The sequence below is a fragment of the Zonotrichia leucophrys genome, chromosome 8 (genome assembly GCF_028769735.1).
Source record: "Zonotrichia leucophrys gambelii isolate GWCS_2022_RI chromosome 8, RI_Zleu_2.0, whole genome shotgun sequence".
Taxonomy (NCBI): domain Eukaryota; kingdom Metazoa; phylum Chordata; class Aves; order Passeriformes; family Passerellidae; genus Zonotrichia; species Zonotrichia leucophrys.
Window position 1 is genome coordinate 14,203,012 of NC_088178.1, and position 25,799 is coordinate 14,228,810.

Genomic DNA, 25,799 nt, shown 5'->3' on the forward strand with positions numbered 1-25,799 from the left:
TGCAACAACAGCCAAGTGTGAGTATTCATTAGAGAATGGCAAAGCACAAATGAAGGGCTTGGAAGTGGTGCCTACAGAAAAAAAACCTTTATTTAGAGCAAGATATAACTATTAATTAGCTTCCTGCTTTAAAACAGGTTTTGAAATAAATAAGCTTGTTAAGAGTAAAACTGCAGATGTCAGGCTTGGAAGGTACTGTGGTGAACATTAAATAAGCAGAAGACTAGGAAACCAAAACCACATGGAAGTCAATCAGTGCCAAACACTAAGTAGCTAACAATGGGAAGTAATCTGAATATTGTCAAATTGAGAAGTTGGAAACATAAATTAGAACAAGAAAAACACACACTGATGAAATAGTATCAGTAAACAGATTAGAAGATTATATGAAAAGAATGGTATGAACTACAGCTGTATTTGAAAAATTAGTATCTGCTGGCAAAATATTTTGGTACTAATGAAAACCAGAATAACTGTTGATATTAAGGTATATGGAACTCAATACTAAAATATGTACAAACCTGATTTAAAAAATAGAGATGGGCTAGCTGAGAACATGAAGAGATTCAAAAATGCAGAACATTAAAACACCAAGACAATACAAAAAAATCTTGTTTCATTGTTGCTGAATGACAAAATTGAAAGACAGCAAAAGTATAAAATTTCAAGCTCATTCTCAGACTGTGCACAGCTTGTTATGGTCTTGGTCTTTTGTTCTCCTTTCTATTGTCCTGTACTACCTTTGCTAAAAGACAGTTGTTTCCCCCTCCACCTTCCTTCAGGGACTCCAAAGGAGACTCTTTTCCCCTGTCTTTCATTTCACCACATCTCACCTATAGATGATCCAATTTGGAAAAAAAAAAAACCAAACAAAACACCAGCAAGCTTTTCTACAAACATTGACAACCCCAAAGTTTAACTCATGCAAAAATGTTTTTCTAACTAAACTAGGATATCAATAGATCTGACACCTCAATATGGGTATTTAAGTTCAACATTGACCAAACAATGTTTCAATGTTTCCTAAACCCTTTTCTCCATTTCTACAAAAAGTAATTTTCTTCCATCATGCCCTCATTTTTCATTCAGACAGATGTGATCCAACTGTGCCTGAACATATTACCAGCATAGCATTTGCAAGACTCCTCCTCTTCCCTCTGTGCACAGAACTGATGCTTCTGTCCAGTTTATTCTTATCACTCTGTTCTATAGCTCCATCGTCAGCCTTGGTATGTTCCATCACCATTCACCAATTTCCTTTTAAAATATAACACTAAAGATCACTTTAGTAGGATGTTCCAAAGACAAACCATTTTTCTGTTTATTAAATTATCTCCCCACCCCCTAGAAAATAAAGTGCTTGTCTTCCCCTTTAAAGGCCTTTTTTAATGTATGTCTTCATCATGTTAAATTAAAATATTGACCTTCATTTCATGTACCATGCTTAGAGATTTTTCAAAATTCCTTCGTAATCTCACTCAAAATGCGTTATGCATAGAAAAACCATAGTTTTATTCAAAATTCCTGTTGAAGTATTGTTGAGAACAATGATTTGACAAATAGTTTGCTATGATGCATATCTTACAATTCTGACCAGCATTGTGCCATTACTTCTTTGCTGTCTTGTTCATGCGATATCTATATTTTTAGAACTTCACAAGAGACTTCTCCTATCTAAATACTACTGTAATACAAATAAAACATAATGGAAAAATATTAAATATACACATAGAAATGGTTCTAAATCAGTGACCACAACAAAGTTGAATTACATATATTTACACACATGCGTACATACAATGATCGAGTTATACCAGAATGAAATCATTACATACAGCAACATTTGTCTTTTCCTTTAGACACACCACTACTACATACAATGAAATTCACATAAAATGAGAAAGGCATTTGTAGGTGTGCTTTAATTACTACTCTAGCTCTATCTTCAGCAGCACTATTGCAGCATTTTCCAGTACATGACACCTTGTAACAAAGCATCCCTCAACCATAGCAGGAACACCAGTTAGTGTCTATGTGCAGGGCAAGTGTCTCCAGGACAGGAACAGGAAAGCTTGTGATTGGGAAGTGGTGGATGGGAGGATGCCACCAAGTATGTGCTTCACAAGAGTACAGAATCAAAACTCATTCTTCTCTCTCAAAAAATACACACATTTAATGTTGGTCTTTTAATTCTAAGAGAAAAGCAATTCCAAAAATACAAACTGAACATCAGAGTTAAGCCAACCACCGTGATAAAATGAAAACAACATTCACAATAGTTAGGTCTATGGACAGCTGAAGTTTGACAAGTATTTTCTCCCCACATCTCCCCCACTTAAGTCCCCAAGTACATTCCAATATTTATCATTAAATGAATCTTTATGAAAAATACTGCTGGTGTTCAGTTAGAATTAAAGGACTTGGATAAAGTGAAACAATAAAGACAAATACAGATGGTGTGAGTAAGGTTACAAAGGCTTTACATTTTGCATTATCTCAAGATATAAACATTCAAAAATTAACATGAAGTTGCTGTGTTATCAAAATATTGCAGCTATAGGCAAGGCAACATTAAATTAATAGCTGAGGGTGTGAGAAAAAACCCACACATTTTAGTGAAGGTAAACAGAAGTGGGAGTTTTTAATTAGCATTTTTATAAAGCTAATATAACCCAGCCAGCCATAAGCCAAACACAGGATAAAAAGCTTTCTCTGCTTCCTTTGGCTATAAGGTAACAAAAAAAAAATTCAGGAAAAAAAGTCACCTTTTCAAGATGTTCAAGATGAGCAGAAAAAGTCAAATAACCAAGTAATGGAATAAATAAGTACTAACTCAGGCAGTACACTTTAAACCACTCTGTCATTTGTTAATGTTACATGATTTTATTTTGGTGGCAAACTGTAAGCATGTAAGAAAACTAACCTTATACAGTACAGTGAATAACCACCAAAGTAAAAATATTCTTCTGTTTACTCTTTGGCTAAAATCCCCTCAAAAAGTAGCAGACAAAGAAAAAATATCTAATACTGGCAAGAGACTTTTTGACTTTTTTTTTAAACAAGTAAAATAATCTTACCAATTTAAAACTTGGTACATTTTATAAACACAAAAGAGGTAATGTTGTAATAAAATCAGTAATGTTACTTCAAATGGCAACATTTGTTGACCCTGTGCAATAATACACTTAATTCATACTACATTTATCAAAATATGACTGTTCTACATGTATGTAGAAATCCTGCACGACTCCTGTCAACTTACTTTATAAGTGGGACATGAAACTTACAATCAGAGTGCCACAAGAGCTTTGAAATTGTTATATCCAGTAGAATTAATTTCAAAATCTTCAGATCCTGCATTATTTTTTATTGGTTAATTCAAATGGAAAATAATGGAATGTAGAGCACATGACCATCATTGACTGCACCCACTGCCAGAACACGCTGCACTGGTTGGACACTTTTCCTTACTACGTAAAAAGCAACAGCACCCAATAAGCCTGAGAAGAAATGCTGCTGTGTAAATACTGGCAACTATTCCTGAAAAAAGAATTATGGGATGTATTCTCAGAAGCTGACCGATCCCATAATTTGTATTGCATAGGTCACAATCACACATCTATGTACACGCCAGGGCCGTGTGTGCACATACACCTGGGTGTATAGCACACACACACGCACACACACTGAATATATTAAGAAGACAATGAAGTCTGGTCACAGAGCAATTTACAGGCTCAATATATTTTTTTTCTTTTTTTTTTTTTTTTACACTTTGAAAGAAAACTTCAGTATTTTACAGTCTTCAGTAGGCATTATATACACTGCACTTATGAAATCTAGAAGGTATTGAAATAGAAATACATTTCTGCAAACATTTGGGTACGAAAACAAACCGAGATTTTTCAAATATTTGTGCTATCTACATAATATTTTCTCTAAATCACAATAACTGTATCCATGGAATGTTCTCTAGAAAATGTCATCTTTTTTTAAACACCATGCACATTTTTAAGTAATTGTAACCCAAAATATCCCAACCTAAAACAATCTAACAATGTTCAGATTAAAAAATTTAAGTCTCAGATCAGATTTTAAAAAGATAAGTCTTTATCACAAGAGCTGTAATGATAACAATTACACATTAAGGCTAAACTGGTTTTGTTTTGTTTTTTGTTTTTTTTAGAAACACATTTAAAGACCATTTCTCTGGTGGCTCTGCATTATGAGCTGTACTTACAGATGACAGTGCAGTGAACATAATGTTCAGTCCTACAGTCAGGATGCAGTTGCTCCTTCCCACTCCACCAGATACTGCACCTTTCCATCAAGTGTCACCCGACGAGCCAACACACGGTACTTTTCCCCACAAGCTATTCTACCTGCTGCACCAAAGTAACTAGTGATGGAGTTCTTCAGATGATTGAGCTGTAACTCCTGGTCTGCTAAGTTGTTAAGTATCTCTGTATTGAGTTCATCATACTGGTAATCTTCCTTGCTCTCATCATCTTTGACAATTTCTGAATTTTGAGTCTGGAGTGCTTTTCGTGGAAAGCGGCCTCTCCTCCTCAAATGTGGTATTGCAGCAGGCCAAGTTCTTCCTGTTCGAGTCCTTTTTCTCGAGTCAGATAAACTATTGAAAATAAAACCCCACAGCATTAACTCCAAGGGAATGCAGACAAACTATTGAAAATAAAACCCCACAGCATTAACTCCAAGGGAAAGCAGACAAACTATTGAAAATAAAACCCCACAGCATTAACTCCAAGGGAATTCAACATGTATGCTGTATCATCAGCATGCCACTCATGTAATAACTTTTGTTGTTTTTTCACTCAAAAAATACTTATTGCCTACAGACAGGTAACTGTAAGTATGACACAGTTGCTAACAATTTCAGAACTCTAAATTAAACACGAGCTATTTGAAAATTAGTGTGTATCAACAGTGCACACAAAATGACTCATGACAGCACTCAATAGTATGAACCAGAAAGGGGAGACAAAATAGTAAAATCCACGTACATCAATAAAAGAGAAATTTCTATTTGCTGAACTTGAGAGAGGGAAAAGTTTTTGCTTGAAGGAAGGTTGACTGCAGTTAATAATTTATTTATAAACTCTGTGCCAGAATTTTTTCATGCTCTATTGACTGCAGAAAATCACAGCATACTTAGTATTTCATAACATGAACGTATAAACCTAAAAAACAACAAGCTGCTAAAATTAATTCAGAGTACATCAGTTCTATTGTGACCACTAGTAGAAAACTAAACTCAGCAAATGTTTGCAGTTTAATTCTTTTCAGTAAATGTCACTTAGCCACATATTTTATATCAAAACCAGTGGTTAACAAGTACCAAAAATTCCTCAATCTCTGACTTGTAAACAGAACTATTAAAGACAAATTTTCACTCATCCTATTTCTTTGTGTTTCCCCATGCTATTTATAGCTCTACTCTGAGAAAGTTGTAGTAAAATGAATACACTGCAAATCTTGATCTTCATAGCAGATAGAGTAACTGAGTTGTTACCTATAATGTCTGGAAATGTTGGATGAGGTAGTTTCTTTCATACTGGCAGCACCTGTGGATTCCACATCTGAGGTATTGGATGAATGCGCAGTTCCATCAGACTTCCTGTTTTGCAAGATAACAGGTTTGCCAGGCAAAAAAACAATCTTACATTAAAAACTGAGCTGACATTTCAGAAGCAAACAGATAAATGACATGGTGTTACAATGTTTGATGGGAGGGATTTTTTTTAATTTACCCAACAGTGCATGGTAATTCCAAGGCTGGGTTCTCTATCACTGGAACTGGTTCATTATCCTAAGTGGGGGAAAAAAAAGGTACTTAAATTTTTTTATTGATTTTATTTGAGAGCAAGGAGGGGAGAACATAAACTCATATTAACTTGTTATGTTTTTCTTCAACATTTATGATGCAGTTAGAAGGAAGGGAGGAAGGGGGAAGAAATATCCTTACCAGAGGAGATGACTCTGGAGTTTTGTGAATCATTTTTCTTGTATAGGGACCAGGTGGACGACCTACTGACTTTTTTTTCCCCTTTCTTTCTATACCATTACTTAATTCCCTAGAAGAAAATTTGTATTTTATTCTGTATTACTGATGATAGTTTTCATTGAATACATGCTTTCCTTCGGCACTGAATTACAATTAGATGCTTATTTCTAAAACATTGTATTAAATGAGGTGATTCTGGCAAATCAAAATTTGCAGGTACAAAGCTACATGGTTTTGTTTTACAGTAACATAACAGAGTCAATGTATTTCTAGGGACATTACTGATTCCCAAATGTTGAAGAGGAATGAACAAGTGTTAAATATCATTTATTCATATGACCACTCTTGGTGAAAAAGATGGTACATTTACCAATACAAGGTACTATTTCCCAACATACTTCCTACTGAGAATTCCAGTTAGATTATTGCTTAAGAGATCCAGTAAGGCAAAAGGTTTTTTTTCCCAAATGACAGCAAAGTTGGGATATTTTCTATTGTTCTTACTGCTAAATTTCATGATGATTTTTTAGAAGAATCCTAATAGAAAGTTAACTACATTTGTTCTAAGACCTTGTTCTCACAAATAATCTGCCTTTACAATTAATTTGAAAAAAAACATTCTACAAAGAAAAGGCCTTTTTTGTTGGCACCAAAAAATAACTACAGTAGCCCCAAATTAACCACAAGACAGCTAGAATGACTGGGTTATTTTACCTCACATCAGGGATTGGTTTAGATGACTTTCTGCCTTTAATTTTGAACTCATGTGAAGTTCCTTCTGGCTCTTTATCAGCCTTTAAAGCAGCATTCGGTGGCACAGGAGGAACTCGAATTCTCAAGCCAAATAAATGCTTCTTTTTCTTTATTTCTTTTCCAGACATAAACCTAGATGGATGTTAAATTAATTGTTAAAGTTCTGATACCAGGGAACTCAACTTTTACAACAGCATGGTACATGCAAAACAAAGTTATGCAAAGAGAATAGCTATTTAAATGCTACTTTATTCCCCTCTTTACCCCATTGCAATCCTCCTTCTCAAAAACAAAATGTGAAGTGGAAGGAGGATGGAAGTTAAAATGGTTCTCTTGGTCTGGGTCACAATCAAAACAGCTATGTAATGTTACAGTTTGTAACAGAAACATTATTTCAAACTTTAACTGCTATCCACAGCCAGAGTGATTATCACAGAGACTGAAGACTGTAACCTAAGTCAGATTAAACAGGCAAACAACATTTAAAACAACAAGTACCAATAACTTACATAGTCTTGTAATCATTTAATGCCTCCAGGACATGCTCATATCTTTCAGATTTTGGTGTGTCTGCCAGCTGTAAAGTATTAAGAAATAATTTAACCTCTCAAATTCTTTAGTAATAGAAAGATCCCAGTTACTTTTAGTCACTGTAACTATAGATTTGAATGTGAAGTACATTAAAGAAATGTTAGCTGTGCATATTAACCATAATCCCATACATTTTGTGATTTACATTAATTACAGAATTAATGCCAGGATCAAGCCCAGGACATAGAATGAGTTTCACTTTTAAGAAGTACAAGAAAAATATCTCAAAAGCCTTTAGTACATGAGGGAACGTAACACCCGATTGCTCTCCCAAGCAATCCTAACAGGACTCCCAAGATCCCAACAACCTCCCAAGACTCCTAACAAAAAGTTTTCTGTAGGTACTTCTAAATTAATTGAGATTGCAAACAGAGGATAAGTAAATAGACAAAAGAACCTAATTATTTATTATAATTATGGCAAAATCCTGCTATAGGACTCAATTCATATTTTTAATACTACTCAACTTCATACAAAAAAGAAAAGCTCTCAGAAAAATTATTAGAATTAAAAAAACCCCAAACCAGTAGATGCATTTTCATGACCCTTTAGCTAAGACCCAGCCTAACCTCTCTCCTTTGACCAAAACCTGAAGTAACTAGTCCCTATCAAGCTTTTGAAACATGAAATCTTCTCTCTGAAAAATTGCATAAATAATTACAGAGAAAAGCATAACAAGTATGGTGGTGACTATCACACGGACACAACATTTATGTACCAGAAAGTAAAATTAGATTGTTTACATTTATATTTATCTATCTACTTTTCAATTCAAGAACTACCATTGTTTCCAGTTGCCATGCCAAAACTTGTAAATTTGTCTGTAATTATAGAGCTGGCAGCAGTTTATAAGCTTCACTATTAATATGAATACTAAAGACCAGACCACACATTCACAGCTGAAAGAAACTCAACAAAAAACTCAGGATCAGATAATTTTTAAAGAATACAATCCTCACCAAACATGACAGAGAGAAAAGGTCAAAGAATTCAACATGCTAACAAGCTAAAAATAAGTGAATAAATGTACTCATAAACCCCAACATTTTAACATAATTTTGAGCAAGACTGAAAGTCTACCTGACTACCAAAAGTAATGGAGGTGCTCAAGAGGTTTTAGCCAAAGAAAGCAGCAACTTCTTTTCCATCTTCACCATATGCATTCTGTTCAATCCATTGCTATCTAGAAGTCTTGCAATGTTAGACTACAGAAAATTGCCACATATTTATTGCTTTCTAAATAACAACATGTTAAAAATTACTGGCTTAGGAGTTCTGATAACTCCACCATTTACTACTGTCTTACCTACAGCTAAAAGCCTTTTCCTCTTACTCAAGTATAAATAGGTGGAGAAGGAAACTAAAATGTCATTTTTAACAGTGGCAATTTAAGGAGATCACAAAATCCCTAAAATTACTATATTGTACATGTTAATTATTTCTGTGACTAATTTCTGTTTCCCTCATTTCCCTAATTAACTAAAGTTAATCAGATTTTTCAAGCCAATTTTTGCCAACTTCATGAAAGACATTTAAAATCTGTACAGAATAAGGTATTTAAATATCTTCAAAACAGCTTGTATGAATTTATTCAAAATCTAGCCCTCTAAAAGTGTAACATTCAGACTTCACATCAGTAGTTCCCCTGAAGGTGTAGAAATATTAAAGAATAGAAAATAGAAATTAACGAAGTGAATTTATTTGTTTTGGATCTGCCCTTTCCTTCCTCCCCCTTAGTTACATGCTTTTCACAGACTGAGCATGGATGGATTGGAAGCAGAAAGGGGAAGAGCACAGAGAGGAGTGCAGCCTTTCAACTTCTTCAGAATGGCTTATGTGCTCCAAGCCAATGACAGCTCCACTCTCCTTACCCACTGCTCTGACCCACATGACATTATGTTAAATATAAGGAGTATTATGTTAAATGAACAAACCATTTTCTTCTAACTTCCCTCAATACTGAGAAAAACCAAATTCAAAATTAATACAGCTTACATACTTGTTAAGCTGTACAGTAAGATAGCTAAAAAATTAATTCTATTGAAAAAATTGTGTGAAAATTACATTTTGTGTAGCCTTTTTTTAATTCAAAGCTCGAGACTTCATATGACAGATTAATCAATTCTATATCACTTAGGTAAAAGATGCCAAACACAGCAAAGTAAACCAGATATGTATTCATGACTCTAATTTTTAGTAATGCTTTAGTGTTTGCTTAACTTTCTATCAAACACTGATAGTTTAAAATACATATCTTTAGACTATTTTCCATTATTTATGAAAAATAGTTACTTATTTCAACCAAGAACATACACTTGGTTCTCACATTGTGAGTGCTAAAAAAATGGGACTACAGTTCTATGAATTTACTGAAGTATGGAAGTAGAATGTACTGATAGAAAATTTCAACCCATTATATGCCATATATTTTAAAAAGCCCTTCAAACCCTAAAGAATTCTCATACACACAAAAAGAGAACTTACTCTACTAGCAGTAGCCCACTTTGAACTTAAGTCATAAATTTTTGCATCTAACCTCATATGCAAGAGCCAAGATCAACACTGGTCCTCTTAGCTAAATATGAAGTCAATCTACTTGAGTAAATGGATTTGCTTTAATGCTAAGATAAATTCTCAGTAATCAAATAGCTGGGAAAATAACTAGCAAAGTAATGAACTAAAAAAAAAAAAATGCCTTGACAAGGAGCTGAATCCAACTGCAAAAGGATCAAAAACAAACTGGATACAAACTGACCACTCCCACGGTAAGAATTAGGAAGGAAAGAAGAAATTTTTGAGTAGAATATTTAACACAAACAATGTGTTACACCTTAGAGACCCTGAACGTGGTCTTCACATGCAATATACTCTGCCTTCAATTCTACATTTAGATTTTCAGGTCAGAGCACATGAAAATACCAATGTAATCAAAGAATCACGAAACTAAAACAGAATGTAGATATGCAACAGAATAAACAGCTAAGTAATGGAAAGTCACCATGCAAGTAATTAGTTGCATAGATGACTTGAAGAAATTTTACAGTTTAGAAAAACATGCACCACTTCAAAAGCATTCTATTTCTGCAAGGAAATAATTTATTTCATTACTTGGGATTATCAGATTTTAAGGTACTAAAGGATTTAACATCCAGAGTAAAACAGTTCACAGTTTGTCAACTTTTAGGACATATGTATGCACTGTGATTTAGAAACAAGAAAGGGTATTCTACTTACTTACCTCACCAGGATGCAATCTATCCCAGTTTTCATTAATGTAGGCCATAAGTTCAAGCTCCGAATCAAAATATTTCTTTTTATGAATAACACTTAGGTTGTAAAGGCATAGATGTGCTATATCTACCCTAGAATATTTGAATAAAAAAAAACAGAGAAAACAAGTATTTTTCTTCCAATTGCTTTCCTTTGAAACAATTTAGTAGAAAAGATATTAGCATTATACAGGTGGAGGAACACAAAGCCCAACTTAAGACACTCAATCCAGACAAAACTGTGAAGTCTCCTGCAATTTCTTTTCAAATGATTCCTTCTGTTTTGCATCTCATTTCTGCCTCATCTCATTGTCACGATATTTTTTTTAACTCCAAAACTGGTCGGGACCATGGGATATGTAAGTAAGTCTGAATTCATAATTGAATGTATCTGTTTTGAAATCATGCAAGTATTTTGGTGAATTAACATTTAACAAGGTAATTTCCACCATGTATCTGTTAGCACTAGGTATATATCCACTAAATTGGATATAATTTCTATTACAGACTAGTTCCATTATGTCTATTCAAGGAAACTTTTATAAAATGTATCAGGATGCGTGCGCTGGTGCTCAATATGTTTGGCTTAGCAGGATCCTAAACCTGCAAAAACCATTTAACTTCGATATCACAATCTTCACATACACAAAAAGTGAGTAGTTGCTTGTCACTGCACTGAATGATCCCAGGATTGAATCCCAAGAGCATGCAATCACAATATATCTCTACCCTTACAGATAAGCTTTGAAAGAGATTTATCCCTGATCACACACACAGCAAGAAGGACTCAGGAAACAGCTCAAGCTAACAAGCAGATTTCCTTTTTAGCAAGGAAAACCAGAACATCAGAAAGAAAAGCAGAGCATGTATCCAATCACTCTTTTTTTAAAAATTCATACTTACCATCTCAAGGGTAAACGTTTGAGGTATTCTGGTCCAGAACTGCAAACTGAGCAAATGAACGTATAAAACCTAAAAATACATACAAATGTATATGTACACGGGTCTGGGTGATGGGTGTTCATACACACAGTGTTTAAACACCCTGATCATGAAAAAAATGAATGTTAAGCAAGCTAGAAACACAGCCATGTAGTATTTGTGAGTCCTTTTATTCTTTACTTTAGCAACTTCTGTAATCTGCACTGATACCTACTGGGCCAGATACAAGGTACCTCTTGAATTCATCCTGCTACCACCGCTTCACTCTGCCTGAGGAAGTCCTCACCCTGTGACTGTATCAGTTAAGATGCTCTGTAATGTGCCCAGCACAAAAGTGCAAATCTGCATTTTAAGGACCCATACATTCCTGGGTCCTAACTCAGTTCCTTCATACAAGCATTCCAGAAAAATTCCCACATAAAATGATAACAAATAATGAATGAAATGCTCTTTGATTCTCTTCTCATTTTCCTTTCATCTACTGCAAGTGCTCAAAGTTCCTCTTTAAAAGCACAGACCAGCACTTTTGTTTGTCTGTTTGTCCTAACTCCTCACACACGAACAGAGTTGCACCTATTGTATAAAGGATTCCCACACAAAGTAAAGGCAGTACCAGCTGCAATCCAACTCTCCACTGGTCACCTCTCCACCACCCACCACTGCATCCTGTTCAACTGAGATGAAGAACTGCATTTTCCTGGCACCCAAACACAGGCTGCCTTGTGTATAAACTTCTACTCAAAACTCAAGCCCTCTTTGAAAAATACTGCTGTGTTATGGATGCCCCAATAAAAGCTCATATGTGAGATTTCCCTCCTATTTCAAATAAATACAACCCACCAAATACAGCTTAATTTTCTTACCTGTCACCAAAAAGCATTGGCTTTTGGAGGCACTGCACACAAGCCTCATGAAACCACTGTTTACATTTGCAGCACTGCAACATCTTTAGATACCAGCTTCAACAACAGAAAGAGACACAAGATGTGTTTTAAAAGTTACTGAAAATTGTTTCTTCGTTATATTTAAATTAAATACAAGAGATCTTGTGACCCAAACTGATTTGCACAGTTTATAAAACAGTCATCTCTATGGATATTTCAGTAACATTTAGTTCCATAATGAATTACTGGGAAAGACAGAGAGGAATAATAAAAGACAGCCTAGTAAAAGAATTAATTAAATTATTACATTAAGAAAAAAACCATTTAATTTACTCTCACATCCACCTTTTAATTCTCAACAGGAATTAAAGAACTCCATAGGAGCTCCTTCTGACATACTAGATTTAGCTTCCTCGTTACTTTCTAAAGCACAACACAACTCTGCATTAAGTCACAAACATTTGTTCTGGGGATCCAACTACTTGAATCCTCAAAAGAAACCTCATAGTTTACACCCTTTCCTTTTTCAGCTTCTCCCTTGAGAAAGGGAACCATGCAAAGCTGACAGCCATGTTTGTTCAAGTCTCAAACCAGAGCTCTGTCCTGCGTGTACACCCTCAAAAACTTTGCTTTTTGTGGGACTCTTTACTTGCCTTGACCTCAAATCTACAATGCTATCTTATTCTTTCACTCATTCATGCAGACACCAGAGTACTCCTCTCTACCTGCTAAAGAAGTCCTGGTTTTGCCTTGTAAAAAAGAACCAGCAGAGGACTCTGTGATGCCATAAGAGGGGAAAAAAAAATCTTTCCTCTGCCAGTCACTGAAAACCAGGATATGACATTATGGTAGAATCAGAAAGCTGTCTATTCAAACAAAATTTAATAAACTAATCTCTAGGTACATTTATTTTTGTGATTTATGACAGAGCTGAGTTAACATCTGAAAAATTCTGCCTAGAATTGCAAGATCATCAACAAACAATTTCATCCAGACTCAACACATCAAAAGTAGCAAGACAAAAAGATTTCTTGCTCATTACAGAATGTAGCGTGCTGATCTGTGATGGCTACATAACAATTAAAACAAACCAAAATATTTCATGGGAGAAGAAAATAAATTAATGTATTTCCCACCGTGAGACACTTCACAAATGCACAGAGAATTCAAAATCCCACTTTGCATCCAGTTTCTGATATGTACACACAACAGCAACAAAAACTAATGAGTTCACAAGGAAGTCTAGAAGAAAAGAGTCCAAGTTTGGAGCTGCAGTAGAGAAAAGTTCTTACATATTATCCATTTACTTACTCTCCAGGTCCTCCACAATAGCAGTAGCACTGCTGGACGTTGGTTTTATGACCTGCATCCCACTCAAGGTCTGTTGCATTATATGGTAACGTTTGTTTCATGACTTGCAGTGCTTTGGCATTTGGTCCTTTCTTAAGTGCACCACCTCTCTGGGCCAGAACAGATACAGTAGTTTACAAACACCAGTCATGCATATCTGAAATTTTCAAAGCTTTTCATTTGATTGTAGAAAGGTTTTCATAATTTTCAAGTTAAATGTTTTCAGGTGTATTTATGTTTTATACTAGCATGTTTGTTTAAGAGTGTAATATTGTCAATTTCTAAAACAGCATTACTTCTCAACATACAAAATTTGAGTTCAGATCAAAGATAAAAAAGAAATCACTGAAAATATGCCATTTCTTTTTATTGTTTCAATTTCAAAAACATAGATGCATGCAATATGAAATGTATGAACTTTTTTTTTCTAGAAACACACCTTGGTTGTTGTTGCAAATACACACTGTCGACAGAGCCATTTATCATCTGAATCAATCACGCTGGAATCAATATTTGGTGTGTGACACAGCTGATGGTAACCTGGATGAAAAATGATCAGGAAACTGTTATTAAAATGACAAAAGCTTACACAGAATTAACTGTGTTGCCAGAAGCACATAACTTAATGCAACTATCAGGCATTATTCACAATTAAGTGCCAAAAACCTGAACAAAAAGATTGGTAACACATTCAAAATGGTCTTTTAAGTTTTCTTAGTAGAAAAAAATAATCTTGACTTACAGAACAGGTGTTAGTCACTTTAACATGGATTATCATCTTTCACTGAGCTGTTAATAGCCACTAAGGGCTACAAAATTTAAGATCAGTTGAGCAGTCAGTCATAGCCGGGCAAATATCCTCCTTTGTGAAACAAATCAAAACACCTTTTAAAATGCAGTAAATAGAAAAAAAAAATCTAGTTACCTTGCCCACATTTATCACATATAACCATTTCATTTGGTGCTTCTGAATACTCTTCCTGACATATTGTACAGACCATTTCCCCACTCTCAGTGGCTCCTAGACAAAGATGAGATTGTGATTTTTTTCAGATTACATCTGCAGTTTAAACACAGTTACCACATGTACAGCCTTCGGCATAATTTCACTTACAGATGCAAGCATTGTAGAAACACACTGTTACAGTGACAAACTTCTTAATAAGAACATATTCAGACACTTTGTACAGACTGTGTTATAAATATTTATATCACATACGATAAGCTATCAGATATCTACAGGCTTTGTATTGCCTACTGACTATGCAATCCATGGTTCCTCAACATCAACAATAAAAATCCAGTAACTGAATAAAGAATGCAAATTTAGGCTAAAAATACCCAAAAATAAATACTATCTGAGTTGGAAGAGATCCATAAGGGTCATCAACCTGAAATTTTCCTCATACTCATTTATTAAATTTTGATAGTTAGGATGAATGAGTCAGATTATAAACTAGTACTACACAGTAGAACAGCATTTTTTGCAAGCTTCAAGAAATAAAGCAGTTGATTTTTTTTGCTATTACAACACAAAGCTTTTCCTTTAAGTAGACATCAAGAATCTTAAACATCAAGAATCAACAAGAGCCAGAGCAGATTTCCATTGTGTTTGTACAACGAGGAAACTGTAACTGATTTTCAGAAGAAATTATCATCTATGCTTCATCAGCATTAGGTTATAAAAACATTAACTACTATGGAAAGGTCTGAAAACCAGTAAGGGATTATATGATGGGTGCCTCACTTGATAACGACACATTTCTTTATATCACATGAATACTCCAAAACCTGTAATGGTTTCTCATGGGCAACAGTTATGGTGTTCCTTTAAAGTATCCAAACTCTGCTCAAACATAAGATTCACCAAGCTTTCGTTTCTTTCCATATTCTGTCGTTTCAACTGAAAACAGTACAAAGAATATAAACTTGGTGTAAATTAGGGCCTGGACTTTTCTGTTAGGGCAGAGAACTAATCCACCCCCACCCAAACAAACTCAAATGTGATTATTTTTAGAAGTGATTATTTTTAGAAGATTATTTTTTTCTCCACCTCACTCATCATGTGAAAACAAACAAATGCCCAAAACAAAACAGTAACTTCAATGACAGTTGTTTGAAAACATTTTTCTTATTTGTTTAATTTTTGTTCCTGGTTCACATTAAATTATATCACTCTTTAGAATTAAAGAATATTATATAATAATCTTTTTTAACAGATACCAGTAATCTAAACAAATAGGATACCAAACAAGGACTACTTCATGGAAGTTCTTGCCTGTTTGTATGTCCTTCCAGAGAACCCAGGATTTGGAACTGTCTTCAAATATAACAAAGCAGTTCTGTTTCAGTTTGTTTATCTGAAAGACAGAAATACAGTGGAAGCCATGAGTAAAAGCACGAAACAGAAGAATGTATTTAATACTACATAAGTGAGCCAATAATACTGCAATTTTCAACAGTATGCGGCACTTTAAGACTCCAGTGAAGTTAAAAAATGTGATTACCTTTTTGATAGTTCCAAGATAAAACAAGCCATCTGACCATCTAGCTAGGACATCCTGACCTTCCTCAAATTTACAAAGTGGCTTTTTGGCTTTCTGTCCATCATGGACCGAGTGCTTGGCCAGAGACGCTGAGCTCTTGTGGCTGCGGCGTGAAGGAGAGCGCTTCTGTGAATTTCCCACCGCCGCGGAGTCTCTGAGGGGGCAAGCAGGACAGCAGGTAACCATGACTGGCTTAAAGGAACCACTGGAAATACCAGCACAACAACTCCAGGCAGCAAGAGACCTGCTTGTCTTTTGTAACTTTACACATCTTTAGTAGCAGTGCCTCTGCTACTAACTAAGTGCACAATTTCTGAAAGGAACAAGTTAATAAAAGAGAAGTGTTCTAGGAAATCAACAAATGTAAATGAGGATGGGGATGCTCATCCTCAGCTCAGAGATTCTTCATAAAATCACCAGAAGCATTGAAAAACACATCAAAAACATTCAATACAGGATTACTTATACAAAACTCAAATCACTGCCAGTTTTCTAGAATTCCAAGGAAGCTAAAAAGATGCCAATTCTAACAGCATTACCTTGGTTGGAAGAGTACAGCTTGAGCATTATGCTGGCTCAAGGTACACTGAGGTACCACCAACACAGAACCATGCAATGCCACTAAGCATTGCTGTAGAGCTTTCCAGCACAGGAAGAATTTCTACATGTGGAATTTCTTATGTAAAATCAATTTTCCTTCTTATTTTCCACCCTTACTCTAACAGAGAGGAAAGAAAAACAACAAATTGTGCAACCTTCCTTCACATATGAAACCCAAAATTGTAAGTTAGTTGTATCAATAAGCATCTTTGCTCATACATTCCACAACATATAGTCTATCTACATGTAAGTGTGGATATGCTTTAATATCAGACTAGCTGTCAAACACTACACTTCAATTAAAGCAGTAAAATACAGAAAGTTATAAAACAGGACCACAGATTGCACAAGGCAGAATTTCCCAAGTAATACTCAGAATCTGAGACTACGTAATACAGTTACAATTTGTGTACCCAAATGTATTTTCTCTAGAAACTGCAGGTATGTGTAACTAGGATGCAAACTGTCAGGGAGCAGGGAATCAAACAGGACACAGTCAATTGAAGAGCAGTTTCTCCTCACTCAAGATATATTAGGTACATTATCAGCACCAGAAACATTTGAATTAATCTCAAAGCATAGACAAAAGCAGTAAACTAATTAGTGCCCCATATAGTTTGAGAACTGCTATACAGATATTTGAGAAGTTGTTCCACAGCTTCAAGGAGAAAGGAATCGTCCCTCTAAAGAGTTTACTACTCACAATATGACAATAAAACTGGAAAGGTAATGGCTTCAAATACCACACTAAACAGTTTAAACCAAGGTTAGGCACAAGAAAATCAGCTGCTTTAAGCATATTATAATCTATGTGACATTTAACAATGACATGACAGTAAGAGCAGCTATAATGGGCCTCTGGCATCCTCATGCACAACTGGGTCACCACTTTTAAGTCCTGCTTGATCCCAAACACAAAAATATTCAGATGGGTGACTAGGGAAGACCAGAGGACCAAAAAAATCCTTTGGCTTGTTTCACAGCTGACACCTTATCACTTCATCTGACATCCTTCATCCCTGCATCAGAAAATTAAACTGTCTTTTCCATCTTCTTTCTTCATGGTGCAAGTAACAATGTTCAGACCCAACATCCTGCCAGATTTCCCAGATAAACAATCTTACCAATTCTGCTGCTTCTTACACAAAAGCTGATTCAAGTTACTGCTACTTTTCCTCAGCTCTACTCTAAACCTCCGAAAAGTGACACAGGACACATGCAGCATTCAAAATAGGTTTACCATAGCAGAGTGGCAGCCCAGGACACTTCTTGCTTTCTTGGCACTAACATCTGGTTTACAACCAGGTTGACAGAACTCCCCTCAGAGAGGTTCAAATACTTTCTTTCAAAAATTTTTCTGGGGTTTAAGACCCTAGGAAAAGCTAGGTTAGCCTAGAAATAGGTAGCTGTTCCTGCTACAAGGCAGGAAAGTTTATTCTTCTTTTCCAGTACTTGAAGAAATGCGTGAAAGATCTTGTACCAAATACACAAAAAGATGCAAATTCATTTATCAAAAACAGTACAGATTGTCACTTTAAAAACAACTGTGAGCTGTATTTTTAAAAAAGTCTTCAAAAGCATTTTTTAAAGTACAAAAGTTTGGCTCACAACACCACTGAAGCACAACAAAAAAAAAGTGCATCATTTATTGACACAAACCAGTTAAATGAATCTATACATTCACTTATACAACAACATAAATGCACAACAGCAGCTTCAGCCCCTGAAGAGCCCTGATAGCCAGCAAAGATGTGAGCCAATAAAGCAGGCACTTCTCCATTGTCCACACTGCTCTCTTTGTGAGCGATGGCAGTGCTGAAGTGACAAGTGAACAGTTCATGAAGCAGCTCCTGCTGTGGCACTTCATGGTTTATCTCAGACACTGAAAATAGGGTTACTTATTACAATAGGCTGACAGTAACTTAACAGTTGCTTGCCACATGGATAGGAAGTTTCTCTCCAGGGAAACACTCCCTCAGTGATTTTGAGTGCGACTAAGTAGGAAGCCAACTGTTTTAACAAGTTGACTTTAATGAATAGGACATAAGTTACTTAAAGTAGGTGTCTCTGAAGTACCTTCCAGAACCGCTGCACAAGAAATGCAGTGCAGACCAGTGTAAAAGCCACATGCATAAAATGTTACTAACTTGCCCATCTGCCTTGACACAGCTCTAACTGCTGTAGTGGAATGTCAAAAAGTCACACCTACCATTAAAATAAAACTTTTGTTGGAAGTTCAAATGCGAACTGAATTTTAAAATTGGCAAGCAAGAAGGTTAAAGTTCCACATTTTCCAGCAACTTGCTTTCCAGTCTTCCTTAAAGTTAGCTTCATAGCACCTTCCTAACATATACTATGGTTAGTAACCTTCAAATAACAATTTCCCCGCCATCTTAAACACTTCTCTCCAAGAATTTATAATTGCACAATATCCATCAGATGCACTGTTTTCCAAAAAAATCTCATACAATATAAAGATCAACATGATCTCATTTAACTTTCACAACCAAGCTACACTGTATGTCAAACAGTATGTATGGCTTTACATCTAATACTCAATGTTAAGGATGTTGTGCTGTATTTTATTCTAGCACTTAAAATGCAAAACCAAAAAAAAGTATTCATATACCCATACAATCTTTCAGAAGTCAGTGGTGGCAGTCAGTAAAATGTGTCTGCACACTGATACACATTTGAAAATAGAAATGCACTTGCACCTTTTCTTCAGAAGTTGATGTCAAAGTACTGAAAATGCTCACTGATTTTCACCTCTGAGTCTAGACCATAGCCACAGATATTCTCAAGTAAGACAGGTAGATACCTTCGATTCATCTACTTAACAAATTAGTTTATAATGCATTGCAGAAGCAGGACATTAATTGTTATTGTCAACAGGAATGGAAAAATTCCCCCCAAAGTCAACTACCCAAATCAGTCTGATTTATGAACCATAAGCAGCTACTGCACCTAGCATTGTATTTATCAAAATTAGATTGGTTAGTTTTAACTCACTTGTAACTCTAATCTCTTTATCAGTAGTTAGAAAATGTTGGTATTCATTTGGTACCTCTACAGCTATCCTACAGAAAGAAGAAGTGGAAAAGCTGGGGGAAAAATATGTGAAGAGGCTGGAGGATTAAAAAGACTGAGCATTCTTGTTTCCAAGTGTCTTTTTCTTAAAATCATTCATATTCCTGTACTCCTTCAGTCTCAACAACTGCTGTGAAAAAACTTCTGTTAAGAAAAACTCCCTTGACGGGTGGTTGGTTTTTTTGTTGGTTTTTTTTTTTTCCCCAGCCATCCCAGTTCACTGATCTGTTTAACAGAACTGTTTGTAAGCACAACTGAATAAATGCAAACAAGCAACCTGGGACACCAACTCCCTCAGCTGGCACTGCCAGACTGCATGACTGAACCAGTCAGGTTCACTAACAATCCACACAATTTCAGGAAACTTTTCGAGAAGAGCTGCCTGATTGATAAATGCTGCAACAGTAACAGATGACAGCTATCCTATAAGTACAGATAGTTTTTGGAAGCATTAAAGACACTAAGTTTTAACAACAAAGTGCTCAAAGAACATTTAAAAAAATTTTAATCCACTGAGAAAACTCAGTGTGGGACAAATAGCTCATTTATTCCTAGGAAATACAAATCACAGTGAACGGATGATTAAAGACTTTAAAGACTTGTCAGAAGACAATTCAGATAGAAATCACACACAGAGCATTGTTCTAAGATAGGCCACAGAGCTTTAGGATCTATCTCAAAACTATCTATCCCACAGGAAAGGAAAATATAGTGAAAGACCTTATGACAACTAGAGATAATCACTTCAGATTCTGGAAGTATGATGTTAGTGCTGATTAACTGCAATTTTTTTTGGTCTGAAGTTGCAAACTAGCCCTTTATTACCCTTTATTAGAGAAAAATGAACTATGAAGAAGCTGTAAGATGCTGTAAAATACCAGCAGTCTTCGCTCCTTGAAACAGGAGTTAACATTCACATGGAATGAGGAGAATGGAGGTGTAGCAAGGGCTCAGAACACACAAAACTCATGGCAGTTTCACACATGGCTTATCCAATACAGCAGCTTGCTCCCTTCCCAGCAGCTCTGGAATAACAAGCTGGCTTCTCCATCAACTTCCTGTTCAGTCTTCTTTCCCTTAATATGAATTCACTGAGTGACATTTAAAATAAATTGAAGTACCTCACAGAGAGATCTGGTGACTAAACAAGCCAGGTACACAAGTGCTCACAGCTAGAAGACAGCAAAAAAGGGAAATTAATCTTGTCTGAGAGTAATAATCACAGCCTGTTTACCCAGCTCCACATAACCAAGCCCAAGCCATGTTTCCAACATTGCCTGTGACCTGGATGTGGTACCTACATTAACAGCTGGAGAAACGTTGGATCCTGGCCACATTTCTTCCTTTCAGCCTCCCCACTATTTATGAGGTTTCATACTAAGCACTATCTGTTCATTGTGGCAAACATACTTTCCTCCCCCAGATAAGATTCTGCTGGGCCAAGAAGACAGTCAAAATTAACAGGATGACAAGTCAAACTTAGGATAGCTTCCTCCACCCCAACCCAGGTCCAAACCTCAGATCAGGTTAATTCAACAGGTAACGAAAAAGAAAAAAAATCACTTTGCTTTTCATAATAGCAATGTTATTGCATCAGTCACTTTCCAATTACACAAAAACAGGCTATTATATTAGTACATTGCCATTAACTTTTATTAAGCAAAGGATCAACTACAAATCCAGATTATAGTCTCTCCCTTACACTACTTCATAGACTGAAATGAATATTGCTTTTCTAATGTGCTGTATCATACAGCACCTACAAAACACACTTGAAGCTCCTTATCTTTACACTATTTTGCATGCTGGTACAATCAAAAGCCAACTGTATCAAAAAAAGGCAAGGGGACTATAATCCAGGCACCCCTCAGTCTAGAAAAGCAGAGAGTAACAACTGGGGGATAAGAAATACATTACCAAAATTACTTTCAGTTTTAAGTGTTGTTTAGGATAATACAATAATTCAGGGTAGAAAGGCTCTCAGGAATTCTCTAGTCCTGCTCAGCACAGCATCAGCCATGAGGCCAAACCAGGTGGCCACAAAAGCACCCTGTGCCCCTGTCACTGCTGAGCTGCCCCCTCGGGAGAGGGGATGTTCCCTCCCCCATCACAATCTCTCTTATCCCAATGTAGGCATGTTACCTCTCATCCTCCTGCCAAGGACTGCTGTGAAGAGAACAACTGGATCACACTGATTTTCCCACAGGAGCTGGAAGGCTGCTGTTACACCCCCCTGAAGCTGAATGAACCTGGCTCCCTAAGCCTCCTGTCCCAGAGCAAGTGCTGCAGTCCCTGACTGCCCTGGTGGCCCTACACCAAACTCCTCCAGCTGGAGGTCTCTTGCAGTGGTAGCACCCAAACACAGCATTCTGCTGAGATGCTGTCTAATGGCTTTGCATAGAAAGCAATAATCACTTCCCCTCAGTCTCCTGTTCTTCTAGCCCAAGATACCACTTGCCTTAGCTCACAGGACATTGCTGGCTGGTATTCTGCTCTGTCTGTCAGATCCCCTGACAATCCTGCAAAACTGACTCCCAGCCAACCTCAGCCTGGGCTTCCTTCTCCATTTGTGAGTTTTTAATATAGATCCATGCTTTCAAAAGCATATGCATCACATTAAGTGACAAAAGTAATAGATTTTGCTTCTAAGAAATAAAAAACTGGTAATAAAAACTAAGTGAGGCCCTGCAGCTTATTAATCTGATTAGCAGTTATGTCTATGAATCTGCTGCATATCAGAAAAGTTCAGCCAGAGGGCTGAAGGAAAGTGACTGCTTGTGACACAAAACTTCAGCATCTAGATAGATTACACTGGTTTTGCCCTTTGACCCTGTGAAATATGACTGTCCTTAATAACATTGATGCATACTGTTAAAAAGAGGTGGTCACCAGGATAAGTGTACCCCCATGTTCATAATATTACAGTCATTTGTGATTTTATTTTTGCTCACATTCTCCCTCAAGAAATCTTAAATAACTAGAAGTGTTTTAAATCTCTTTGATATAAATAGTGAAAGGATTAGAGTTGAAAAGATCATTACAGAATAACACAGTTCGTAGGGAAGAAAGACAGGGCAGTCATGTACTGCAAGAGCCATTTGTTTGGGGTTGATCATGTGTTTGCACATGAAGGTACAGGGAGAAAACAATGGTACTGGGTCACAAGACACCTTTTCCGACCATAATTCCCCTTAATTGTATCCTCAGCACCCCTATGAGTGCAGCAACTGCTTTTTGGGTTTCTACACTACCCAAATCCAGTATACACAGCAACAGACCTAAGGGAGTGTGAGCATGCACCCCAGCAATGAAAGAAATAAAAGACAACATTCTACCTTGCTCTGAAGTGGGGAAGGAAAAGGATTTCAGAGCTGACCAAAATTCCATAACAATAAGTTTTCTTCTTTAAGGTTAGTCTGCAAGAACTCCAACCTCCATAAGCATTCCACAGAATTTAAACAATAAATAGATCTAAGATTTAAGCAAAGTAGTGATATCCTGGAAGATATTTAGTTAATGAAGTATTTCCAGACTCATCAGGAGTGCCCTCATCATTAGCTCTCCTTCTCTCAAGGAAGGTGAAGCATCTTGATTTCACTCCTCCATGGAGATTATCTCTCCAGCCATACCTGTGGTTTCATAATTCTTCTCCTGTTGTGTTTTGCTCAGACACACTTCCCCTCCATTTCCGGCAAGGAAGGCCTGTGAAGAAGGTGAAACCAACTCTGCAGCAGGGCCAGTGGCCGCTCGCACACAAACGCAGCCAGGTCACAACCTAACCCAAGGTCCTGCTGGCCTCCAGTCACATCCCCGAGCCTCCTTCCCACAACTCACATGAGGAGCACAAAAGGTGCTTCAGTGCCTCTACATTAATTCACATCCATCTCCAGGGAATACTGAAGTCCACTGTCTACTAGGAAATTAACTGGAACTTATTTGTTACAGCTGCTCTTCTCATAAATTTTACTTGATCTCCTGGTGCAGGGAAGTTCAAACATAACTTCATACTAACTATCAATACATGTCTCTTTCAGCTATTAAAAAAATATATATACCCTGCTGACTAGCTGTATTAAGTCATATGAGAAGCATCTACATCTGATTTTAAATTCTTTCCAGAACAGAAAAGGCAAGTTGTTGGGAAGCCACACACCTTTACTTGACAAAAGAAGGGTTAACTGTGCAAAACATTACTACATTATATTCTCAGCACAGATCCACATTTCACAGCTTGCAGCTCCTTGCAAAGATTCTTCTCATTTTCACTACATTATGCATTTCCTTTCATATGTTCAATCTTTTTTCCCCTTATTCTCCTTTAAATGAAAAGCTATGAAGTCATTAACCTGTATTCTAATAAGACAGAAATGAAACATTTTCACCTTCTCTCTTAATCCCAAATGTTTTCAAATTAAATGCAATTTGAGCTCTCAAAAAAAGGGACAAACATTACCAGGTTAACTTTTACCAACCTGATTACAGATCAAAAGGAAAAGAAACAAGAGGGAAACTTTTTGTTACTATCCCACAGTTTAGGCAGTTTGAGTGTATATCATTGATCACATTCCCTTAAACTAAGTCAGGAGAACACCATGTCATTACCCATTGCTACGCTTGACCTTTTAAAGTTATGATAAGCTGGGCCTATCACAAATTCCAGAAACAACCATAATGCTACACTGCTTTCCTGGCAGAACCTTTCATTTAATTATGCAGGCCCTCTACTTCTAATAGCACTCTGATCCTTTATGGATGAGCGACAAGCCCTCGTATTTCAACACCAATATCAGCGTCCAGAGCATCCAGCACAGACCCATATTGTTCTCTTTCACTGGAAGAGGTATCAGCCCATTCTTTCCACAGAATTCAATACCAAAAAAAGGAAAATGCATTACTGCATATCCTTTCAGCCAGCAACAGTTATCACATTTAAGTGGACTAAAAGCCTGCTGTGCATATTCAAATCGTCAAGCCTGACAGAAATTAAGAGGTGAGGCACTTAAAAAAATAAAAAGAGAAAAAAAAGAAAACAAAGCCACACAAAAAACCCAGAACAAACAAACAAAAAGAAAATCCCCAAATACAAAGTTACCAACGAAAACCACTACCTCTTTGTGCTGTTCCCTTCGCACTCGAGCAAACGCAGCCTACTCGGACAATATCCTTGAAGGAGAAGATGGAAATACAGCTGGCGCGAGGCTGCTGGCACCTCAGCGCTGCAGCCCCCGGCCCCGCCGACCGGCCCGCTGCCTCCCTCCCTTTGTTTTGGTCACCGAGGAGCACCGCTGACCCCTCACATTCGCCTGCCAGCGGCCGCTCGCAGGGAGCTCCCTCCCCCTCGCTCCCTCCCTCTCTCCCTCCCAGGCCTCGGGCTCCCCGCGCCGGAGCGGGCCCCTGGCCGCGCTCCCCGCCGCGCCGCCGGGATGCGGCACCGCCGGCCGGGGCTGCGGGGATCGCGCTCCCCCCAACGCGCGGGCCCGGCCCGGCCGGCCCTCCCTCCCCCCCACCCTCACCTCATTCGGTCTCTCCAGTGGTGCCAACCGCCTCATACAGGGAAATCGGCGAGCTCGGGAGCCTCCCTCGGCGGCGCGGCGCGGTGCGGCCGGGAGCTCGGTGCGCAGCGGGCCCCCGGGCGCGGAGCCGAGGCGGAAGGCGGCGAGGGACGGTCAGACCCGCCTCACTGGCAGCCCGGCCCCAGCGCAGCCCCTCGCCATTTTTGTTTCCCGCGGAGGAGGCGCTGGTGCATTCT

At 37.2% G+C, this 25,799-nt stretch overlaps 1 protein-coding gene across 2 annotated transcripts; it reads right to left on the bottom strand.

Annotated features, from left to right (window-relative positions):
* Positions 1 to 1,488: 1,488 nt before the first annotated feature.
* On the bottom strand, positions 1,489 to 25,799 carry MTF2 (metal response element binding transcription factor 2). Of its 2 annotated transcripts, none has more exons than XM_064719908.1 (15): positions 25,564 to 25,799; positions 16,322 to 16,514; positions 16,093 to 16,174; positions 14,740 to 14,835; positions 14,254 to 14,354; positions 13,776 to 13,924; positions 12,444 to 12,539; positions 11,542 to 11,610; positions 10,608 to 10,731; positions 7,288 to 7,355; positions 6,740 to 6,910; positions 5,987 to 6,095; positions 5,772 to 5,830; positions 5,534 to 5,638; positions 1,489 to 4,633 (listed from the first exon to the last, which is right to left on the bottom strand). In XM_064719908.1, exons 1-15 carry the CDS (start codon positions 25,566 to 25,568, stop codon positions 4,279 to 4,281), a joined length of 1,782 nt encoding a protein of 593 aa, XP_064575978.1. In that variant the 5' UTR covers positions 25,569 to 25,799; the 3' UTR covers positions 1,489 to 4,278. The 2 variants fall into 2 exon arrangements, with proteins under 2 accessions (XP_064575978.1, XP_064575979.1); XM_064719909.1 differs by lacking the exon at positions 25,564 to 25,799 and adding an exon at positions 25,159 to 25,208.

What these genes read in the sequence shown, in the direction of transcription:
- MTF2 (XM_064719908.1), bottom strand. An exon ending in TATTTGCAACAACAACCAAG is followed by an intron (nt 13,925 to 14,253) that starts GTGTGTTTCTAG and finishes GTTCTGGCCCAG; the next exon opens with AGAGGTGGTGCACTTAAGAA. An exon ending in CTCCAGAGTCATCTCCTCTG is followed by an intron (nt 5,831 to 5,986) that starts GTAAGGATATTT and finishes TCCCCCACTTAG; the next exon opens with GATAATGAACCAGTTCCAGT.